The 9,171-nt window shown below is 46.6% G+C and overlaps 2 protein-coding genes across 2 annotated transcripts in view; one reads left to right on the forward strand and one right to left on the reverse strand.

Moving 5' to 3' along the window:
• med11 (mediator complex subunit 11) overlaps positions 1-657 on the reverse strand; it is a 3,476-nt gene extending 2,819 nt beyond the window's left edge. The window contains exon 1 of the mRNA XM_058068090.1: positions 18-657. Coding sequence (XP_057924073.1) covers positions 18-87 — 70 coding nt within the window. The 5' untranslated portion in view covers positions 88-657. The remainder of the gene's footprint in view (positions 1-17) is intronic.
• On the forward strand, positions 331-9,166 carry pelp1 (proline, glutamate and leucine rich protein 1). Its single transcript, XM_058067888.1, has 19 exons — positions 331-884; positions 1,051-1,115; positions 1,195-1,300; positions 1,377-1,526; positions 2,160-2,231; positions 2,305-2,364; positions 2,436-2,592; positions 2,670-2,802; positions 3,719-3,806; positions 3,881-3,969; positions 4,053-4,166; positions 4,244-4,394; positions 4,498-4,651; positions 4,738-4,793; positions 4,926-5,062; positions 6,515-6,617; positions 6,693-8,228; positions 8,302-8,610; positions 8,708-9,166. Exons 1-19 carry the CDS (start codon positions 744-746, stop codon positions 8,801-8,803), a joined length of 3,717 nt encoding a protein of 1,238 aa, XP_057923871.1. The 5' UTR covers positions 331-743; the 3' UTR covers positions 8,804-9,166.
• The last annotated feature ends 5 nt before the right edge of the window (positions 9,167-9,171 follow it).

A 9,171-nucleotide genomic window follows, 5' to 3' on the forward strand; every position in this document is an offset into this window, starting at 1 on the left:
GCTATCTAACTTCTCACCAGCACATTGCAGGACCATCGCTATCTCCTTCTCAACGTCCTCCAGAGCTCTGAGCCGTTCGTTTGCCATCACACATGGAATGTAACAATTGAACCGTCTCCAAAAATAACACTGGCTTCAGTCGTGAACGAGGAAAATAAAACCAATACTGTCGTACAAACAAAAACAGGCAAATGGATAAAAATCCGTCCCCCAACCAGGAAGTGTTGCCAACTTAGGAAAAGTAGCTATTGGCTGTCCCAAAACTCGCGAGAAGTCCTAAAATGGCGTCACAATTTAATTTGCATAATTTACAATTTACCGTGTTAGCACAAGCTACGGTGGCCGTCTCGTTTTGGTTTAACTCAGAATATATTGCCCCGTGCGACATATATTATGTAATATTTCGTCGAACCTGTTTTTGGATTAACATTTTAAACAAAAGTGAGAGCTGTCCGTCTCTCTTTATTCGCCAAAGCTCACAAACAAACAGGTCAAGGAAAGTTGTGCTTGCTCACCGAGACGCTCTCTAGCGGCGCGAAAGAGAATAGCACGTCTCGCACCGACCAAGAGCTGTACAGTTAACAGACGTACTTTCACGTCCGAGTCTCCAAAAGAATCCAATTATATAATAAAAAAACACTCGAGGGGTCCGAATACGCGCTAAACAGTCTAATATGGCAACGAAGAACCATTGAAAAGACGTCAAGTCGCACACATGTGACGTAGTCCAGAAGACAGGCAAGATGGCAGCATCGTCTTGGCTGCATGGCCCGTCAGCTATGCGTTTAACCGAGGGCCTGCTGTCTGTTCTGAAAGAGCAGCGTCCGGAATATTTACCCTCTCTGTTGGCAAACTACAGGGAGCATGGAGTGTTCGCGACACAGGTACTTCCTCACCTGCAAATGCGCATTAGCACCACAGGCTACTTACCTGCTAGCCCCGCTATTAGCTGTGCTGGATGGCTTTGTTATTCTCAGAGCTGACACATACAGATATGGTGTTTTTGTTTTTGTTTGACTATAGCTGCTAACCCTAAAAAAATCTTAATAGGCCGCCAGCGCAGTGGGGAGTTTGGTGGGGTTTAGCAACGCCAAACTGGCCTCAAGCAAAACCAAGTGAGTTGCACCTTTTATTCGTCTCTTATTAACACACGTCCCAATACTTAACATTATTGTGTTGTGTTTTAATGACCAGGTTTGAGGGGCTCTGTTTGCTCTCCGTGCTGGTTAAGGACAGTTCCTGTGATGTATTCCAGCAACACTGTCTTTCCTGGCTGCGATCCCTGCAGCAGGTCATCCAGGTTAGATGCTCTCTCGTTGCATGCTGTTTACATTTACGTTGCAGTCCCGTCACTATATATGCATGTGGTTCTACAGTCGCAGGCTCCCATGCAGACCATCCAGCTGGCTGTGACTATTTTGAAGGACTTGCTGCAGTATTCCTCACAGCTGGCAGAGCTGGCCAGGGAGGTGGGCCTCAACTGCATCCTGGGCATCCTCACGTCGTTGTTGGGCCTCAAGTTGGAGGTGAGCAAGAAGGGTTGGGAAGCACGTGACATGAGTGCTTCTTAAAGTGATTCTGACTTCATAATTGTAGTGGTTGTTTAGAATTAGGGCGGCACGGCTTAGGTTAGCGCGCAGACCAGGGTTCAATTCCACCCTCGGCCATCTCTGTGTGGAGTTTGCATGTTCTCCCCGTGCATGCGTGGGTTTTCTCCGGGTACTCCGGTTTCCTCCCACATTCCAAAAACATGCTAGGTTAATTGGTGACTCCAAATTGTCCATAGGTATGAATGTGAGTGTGAATGGTTGTTTGTCTATATGTGCCCTGTGATTGGCTGGCGACCAGTCCAGGGTGCCCAAAGACAGCTGGGATAGGCTCCAGCACCCCCGCGACCCTTGTGAGGAAAAGCAGTAGAAAATGAATGAATGAAATGAATTAATGTTTATAATTAGACACAAGTCTATCAACACAGCAAATCTTAAAATACCTAACTACAAGTCCAGTTTGTCCGTACTGGAAAACGTCCAGATTTACACCGCAGTCTGCCAGTTATTGACAAAAATACCCCTTTTTTTGTTGGTGACTTTATTTGCATATTTACTGTACCTTGATTTCTGGCACTTGAATAATAAATTGTCATGTTATGTTATTACCAGTGTGAGCTGGCGGCCATGGAGGGGATGATGGCATGTATGACATACTACCCCAGAGCTTGTGGATCTCTCAGGGTAATGCAAATAACGTTTACGTTACCGTTCACCGTCATCATTGTAGAATGCTGAAGTTCATGTTGTCTTTCAGGACAAACTGGGCGCCTATTTCCTCTCCAAAATGGACAGTTCCAACAAGAAAACACAAGAGGTTTGTCATCTGTGTTAATGATGTCATTTCATCATTCGTTTGGAATAATTGTTTACTTCTTGTCATGGTAGATGGCATGTCAGTGTTTTGCCTGCCTCCCCTGCCTGGGTGGCCTCATGGATCGAGTGTCGGGGGCCGGCCGGGCTGAGAGATGGATCAATCAAGTTCACTGCCTGCTGGCCTCGGCCAATAGCCTGCTGACTCATCTCTACCAGGGCTCAGAAATGGGTCCGCACTTCTTGGAATTATCAACATTGCTGAAATTTATTATTTTTTGTTACAGTGTATGTACAAATATTTTTCAGACAGAACGGTACAATACGAAGGACCAGGAGTGGAGCTCGGTTTTCCTCATCTCGGCCAGTCTGATCCGCTCCTGCTTTTACAGCTGCAGCACAGATACACAGCAGTCTGCCTGGTGCTCAAGCACACTCTCAGGTATTGCAAATTGCATACATCAGTGATTTTCAACAACTGTGCCGCGTGAGAAATCGTCAGGTGTGCCGTGAGGAATTATTCAATATCACTTTTTTTAAATTAATATGTATTAATAATTTTCTGCAAATATTATGTCATTGTCGTGTGTCATTGGTGTAAAGACTGGCAGAGCAATGTAATATTCGTCCGTGTGGCAACACATAGCCGATTGCCTCGTTCCTCTAATACAGTGTTTTTCAACCTTTTTTGAGCCACGGCACGTTTTTTACATTGGAAAAATTTTGCGGCACACCAATAACCAACATTATTTGCTTCTTTCAGTTTTTTCCTGATTACGGACGCGCCACAGCAGATCCTTTTGATCGGCATACCAATTTAACCAACAATGTTACAACATGTCACCACTACCTCTCACGTGCATCACTAAGTCTATTCAGAGGAACAAGGCAATCAGCTACGTGTTGCCACACAGACGAATATTACATTGCTCTGCCAGTCTTTACACCAATGACACGCGACAATGACATAATATTTGCAGAAAATTATTAATACATATTAATAAAAAAAGTGCGCACAGTTGTTGAAAATCACTGCTCTAATAGACTTAGTGATGCACGTGAGAGGTAGTGGTGACATGTTGTAACATTGTTGGTTAAATTAGTATGGGGATCAAAAGGATCTGCTGTGGCGAGTCCGTAATCAGGAAAAAACTGAAAGAAGCAAATAATGTTGGTTATTGGTGTGCCGCAAAATTTTTCCAACGTAAAAAAAACGTGCCGTGGCTCAAAAAAAGGTTGAAAAACACTGGCTTACGTTACCACTATAGTCTAAACTTAGTTGGTACATCTGTACCATTTAATAAGATCCAGTCCAAGATAATGATACATACATGTATTTATTTTTGTCATCCTTTCAGGGTGGACCCGGCGTCAGCGGTGCGTCTGCCTGTCAGACCCATTCTCAACCTAGTGTGTCGAGCTCTAGCTGTCACCTCCAAGAGCATTGTGAGCGCCTGCAGGCTTCCAATAAAAAGCAAAAATTGAAAAAAAACACATTTTAAAACCTATTTGTTTGTCAGAATTTAACAGGCGATGGCAGCATAAGGTTGCTTCTCCTGCCCGTTATACACACCAACACACTGGAGGTCTTATCCGCTCTCATCACAGTGTAAGTTGAAAGATGCACACCCATAAAAAACAACAAAATAATACTGTTTTAGAGGTATTTATTCATGTGTTTGTGTAATGCAGTGTGCGCAGCAGCATGGTTCAGTATGCCGCTGTTCTCCAGAGGCTCTTCTCACAAACGCTCAGTGCCTGGATGCCTCCACCTGACGCCAACCCCGGGCAGCAGAGAGCCTACACGTATGTCATACAGTACAAAGATGTAATATTTGCTCATGCTAATTTTGCAGCTTTCTTCCCCCCCCCACCCACAACAGCTCGGTGCGCTTGTCCGTGTACAGAACCTTAGAAGTTTGGGTCCAGGTGGCTGGAGCTTCTGCTAACATTCTCCAGGGGAGCCCCAGCCACTCGGAGCTCCTGTTTAGCCACCTCCTGGGTGACATCACACCAGGGGCAGAGTCCATCAAAGTGAGCGCCACTTTCATGTAGATTTATCAATACCTTTTTTAATGTATTAGCAGCGCGAGCAAGAGCACGGGGCTTCACGACGGTTGTCCGCTTGCTCCTGCAGCTCCGTGCCGGTCTGTCAGCTGACGTGGTTCCTGGAGGAAAACCGGGCCCCCGAAGGACAAAACCGCTGGTCATGGCAGATGCGGTTGGACCGTCCCTGCAGAGGAAAGGCGACACATTGGCCAATCAGGACACTTGCCTTTCAGCCCTCAGGGGTGAGTACCTGGCTCACAAGTGTTCTCATTATACTTGTCTTATTTTTTAAATATGATGTCATCATACTTGTTTTTTTTCTTCCAAGCACTAAGACAAATTATTCTGACCAATGGAACACTCCTGAAGGCTGATGTACACAAGGTAAATGTCAGTCGGAGGCTTATTGCTTATTGTCCAAAAAAAAAATTGTCCTTGTATGAACATGGAATCTAGCATTTTTTTAAAAAAAAACCTTTCACGACCCTCTTTCCCCCTCTCTGATTTATCTTGTAGCGTCTTCACGAGGTGGTGCTTCCACTGTGTGTGCGTTTGCAGCAGCAGCAGCAGTCAAACTACAGCGGTGCCTCTGAGGCAGCAGGGGGTGTAAGCGGGCAGTATGGAGGTGCCCTCACACGACGGGAACTATACAGGTATCGCATGATTTTTCATCTTTGCTGTATACTGATTTTTTATCACATACTACAGTATCAATTGGCCCTGTACCCTAGAAACTGAAAATTTTCTGGAAACAAAATGGTCTATTGATTAAATAGTACGTGATAATAAGCTCATGATTAAATAGTATGTGATAATTATAGGTTATCACATGGTTTGTCTGGTATCAGGCCAGGTATCATGCCCCCAAGTGTCAGTATCAGCCCAAGACTGAAGGTACTTATACTGGCACCCATGTTTCCAGAAGAATTTCAGTTTATTACATGTTTATTACAGTTTATTACATCTAAACAGTGTAAACTGTGTGTTCACGCTCGTGCGCTGTTCTCTGATTGGTTGTTTCATATGTGATAACCTATAAATATCACATACTACAGTATCAATTGGCCCTGTACCCTAGAAACCGCCCATGAATGATACGGGAAAAAGGCTGAAATGATACTGTGTCAAAGCCCAGGGCAGTGATACTGATAAAATATAGAGTTTAACCATGTCCAGTATCAGCCCCCGTAGCTGTCCACTCAGAGCGTGCTGCTCTGGTATGCCCCGTGAAACAACCAATCAGAGAACAGCACACGAGCGTGAACACACAGTTTACACTGTTTAGATATAATACATGTAATAAACTGAAAAATTTCTGGAAACAAAATAGTCTTTTGATTAAATAGTATGTGATAATAAGCTCATGATTAAATAGTTTGTGATAATTATAGGTTATCACATGGTTTGTCTGGTATCGGGCTGATACTGGCACCCATTTTGTTTCCAGAAAATTTTCAGTTTATTACATGTATTATATCTAAACAGTCAGTCAGTCAGTGCCATCGCTCTCGGGCCGATACTAGCACGCGGGGGCATGATACTGGGCCTGATACCAGACAAACCATGTGATGACCTTATTATCACATACTATTTAATCATGAGCTTATTATCACGTACTATTTAATCAAAAGACCATTTTGTTTCCAGAAAATGTTCAGTTTATTACATGTATTATATCTAAACAGTGTAAACACAATAATTGCAAAAATATTTCAACAATAATATTTTATCAACAGTCTTGTCTTATCAATGTCTGACAATTAAAGTTCCATTAATCAAGTTTGGGTTTTTTGGTGACTGGAGAAGCACTAGGCACTAAGCACTCGTGTGCTGTTCTCTGATTGGTTGTTTCACGGGCACGATACCAGAGCAGCGCGCTCTGAGTGGACAGCTACGGGGGCTGATACTGGACATGATTAAACTCTATATTTTATCAGTATCACTGCCCTGGGCTTTGACACAGTATCATTTTGACCTTTTCCCGTATCATTCATGGGCGGTTTCTAGGGTACAGCGCCAATTAATACTGTAGTATGTGATAATAAGATCATCACATGTGATAACCTATAAGTATGGTACTTCAATATTTTTGTATCACCTTGCAGGTTGCTGTTGGCTCTCGTCCTGGTACCATCACCCTCTTGGCATCAACCTCTGACCTGTGCTGTGTCCATTCTCAGCAAAGGACGCAACGACCGCAACCTTAAGGTGGCTGTCGTCTGCTCGTACGTAGTTGTGTTTTTCGCCTGTACTTATGTCACGTACTCTCCTTTTTACTCTCAGGTGTCGTCATTCTGTACCGAGGCACTGACCATCTGTAACTCCCTCCTCCACCCCCGCACCCCCTCCATCGCCATCCCTTTACCACCCATCGCTCTTAAGCCGACCCCTTCTGCTCCAGTCCTCCCGTCCCCACAGGGTGCGACCCAAGTACTTCCTCTGCCAACTCTCCTTGGGGGCCCCAATTCTTCCACTCCTTTTCCGCCCCGCCATTCACTCTCTATGGGGTCCACGTCCTTGCTGGGCTCCCTGGAGAACCACCTCTCTCTGGTTCCGGGCCTGACCGGCCAGGGTCACGCCCCCAGCGACATGATCCTGTCCCCGCAAGCCCACCACCAGCCAGACCCGACCGGCCTATGCCCCCTGGAGGGACAGAGACCTGTTTTTATGCGCTACGACAAAGAGGAAGCGGAGGATGTGGAGATCTCTCTGGCCAGCGACTCTGACGACAGCGTGGTCATCGTTCCTCCCGGCATGCTCAACATGGAGGTGCAGCAGAACCAGTCAGCCGTGACTAATTCTCACAACCTGGGCGCCGTGACACCCGGAGCGGGGCTCGCTGTCACTCTGCCAGGGGCTCAGTCGGTCACCATGTCTCCCACCACGCAAGCGACCACCGCAATGGACGACGTCTCCCTGGCGACCTCCTCCCCTCTCCTCACCACCTCCGCTATCCCTGTGAACTCCTTCCCTCCGCCCAGCTCCTCGACGGCATCTCTCACTGCGCCCTTGAATTCCAACGCTGCCGCCACAGGTGTCACAGGCGAGTCCGCGGGAAGACCTCAGCTCCAGCAGATGCTCATGCAACCCTCAACCCCTGCCCCCATAACCCTTCCCTTGCACATGCTGGGCCAGCAGGGAAGACTCCTCCAACAGCAAGGCCCACCCCCTAGCAAGGAGGACTCGGCTGTCATTAACATCAACAGCACCGACGAGGAAGAGGACATGGAAGATGACGATGAGCTCGAGGAGGATGAGGACGAGGAGGAGGAGGAAGTGAGTGATTTTCCTGAGGAGGGGGAGTTTTACGAGGAAGGGGAGGAGTTTGATGAGTTTGATGAAGAAGGGGAAGACCTTGAAGAGGAGGAAGAGGTGGAGGAAGAGGAGGAGGAAGAAGAAGAGGAAGATGGAAGAATGCCTCCATTGGAAGGAGCAGAAGAGCAGGCAAATGTAGCCGTCATGGCGGAGGAAGACAAGCCCGATGATGGAGCAGAAGGAGGCATACAGGAGGTACAGCCCAGCCGATCAAACTTTGGTGAGGACAGGATGAAAGTGCAGGAGGTGGAGAGCATTGGAGTCTTGGAAGGGGCTAGAGAGGAGGAGGAGGAGGAGGAGGAAGAGGACAGGATGGATGACCCCTCTATGCCTCAGATCCTGTGTGTGACTGGAGGAGTGCTGGAGGAGAGGGATGAGGAGGAAGAGAAGGAAGAGAAGGGTGCCCAGGTTGTGGCTGAAGTGGCGTTTGAGGAGGCACCCAGTTTGGAGGAGCAAGGAACCAGTGAGGTGCAAGTGGCCACGCCCCCCGCAGAAGAACAAGAGGTAAGTAGACCCCACACATGAATAATTACCTGCAAGGTGGTGTTCTAGTGGTTCTCCTTCTCGTCCCCACCAGGAAACGGCAGCTGAACCCACTCAGGAATTGAGCGAGAATGACGACCAGCCTCCGGTCCTCCAGAACGAACTCCTGGCAGGCCCCCCCGAGGACGGCCCACTAGCCACAGAACCTGCAATATTATCTGGACCCAACTCACAGGAGCGAGAGGAGTGCAACCTGGAAAAAAACGGCAAAGATGATACCGAACACTCTGGTGTAGAAGAAGATGTGGGAGAAGGTGAAGCAGAGGAAAGCAAAGGAGTCAAGAGGAAGAGGGAGCACACACAGGTAGAGGATGAAGCGGAACCAAGCACAGAGAAGAAAAAGGTAAAATTTTCCTGAATTTTCCGAAGTACTAAGTCACCAAATGAATAGATTTTATATTGGTCATGTGATGTTGGATATTCATTCCTGCCTTCCTCAGATGGATGATGATGATGATGCCATGGCTTCCATGTTAGCCGATTTTACAGCCTGCCCACCTGACGACGATGAGGCTCCCTCGGCATCGACCTGCTGAGTAACGTATATCACATGGGGTTCCCGCGAATAAAAGACTATATCAGTCTTGACATTCCGGTTACCTCAAGCAGCAGCTCCTTTTGTTCTGCTGCCATCAAGCATCAGTATTCATGCTCGTCATTTTAAATGTCGTGGCTAAACTCCCATCAACGTGGAATGGCGGATTATTCTAGGCAGGTTGTCGTCATCGACTAGTTTTTACAATAGTGAGGTGAAAATGTAAGATGTATTATCACTTTGTATCATGCTACAGCTAGTAACATTCTCTGAATCGATGCATTTTTTTTTGCTTTTTATGGTCTGTCATCACTTGTCCTTTTTTTTGCTTTGGTATAAAAACAGTAAAAGCGTTGAAAAGGGGTCATG

The sequence above is a fragment of the Doryrhamphus excisus genome, chromosome 3, assembly GCF_030265055.1.
Source record: "Doryrhamphus excisus isolate RoL2022-K1 chromosome 3, RoL_Dexc_1.0, whole genome shotgun sequence".
Classification (NCBI taxonomy): Eukaryota; Metazoa; Chordata; class Actinopteri; order Syngnathiformes; family Syngnathidae; genus Doryrhamphus; species Doryrhamphus excisus.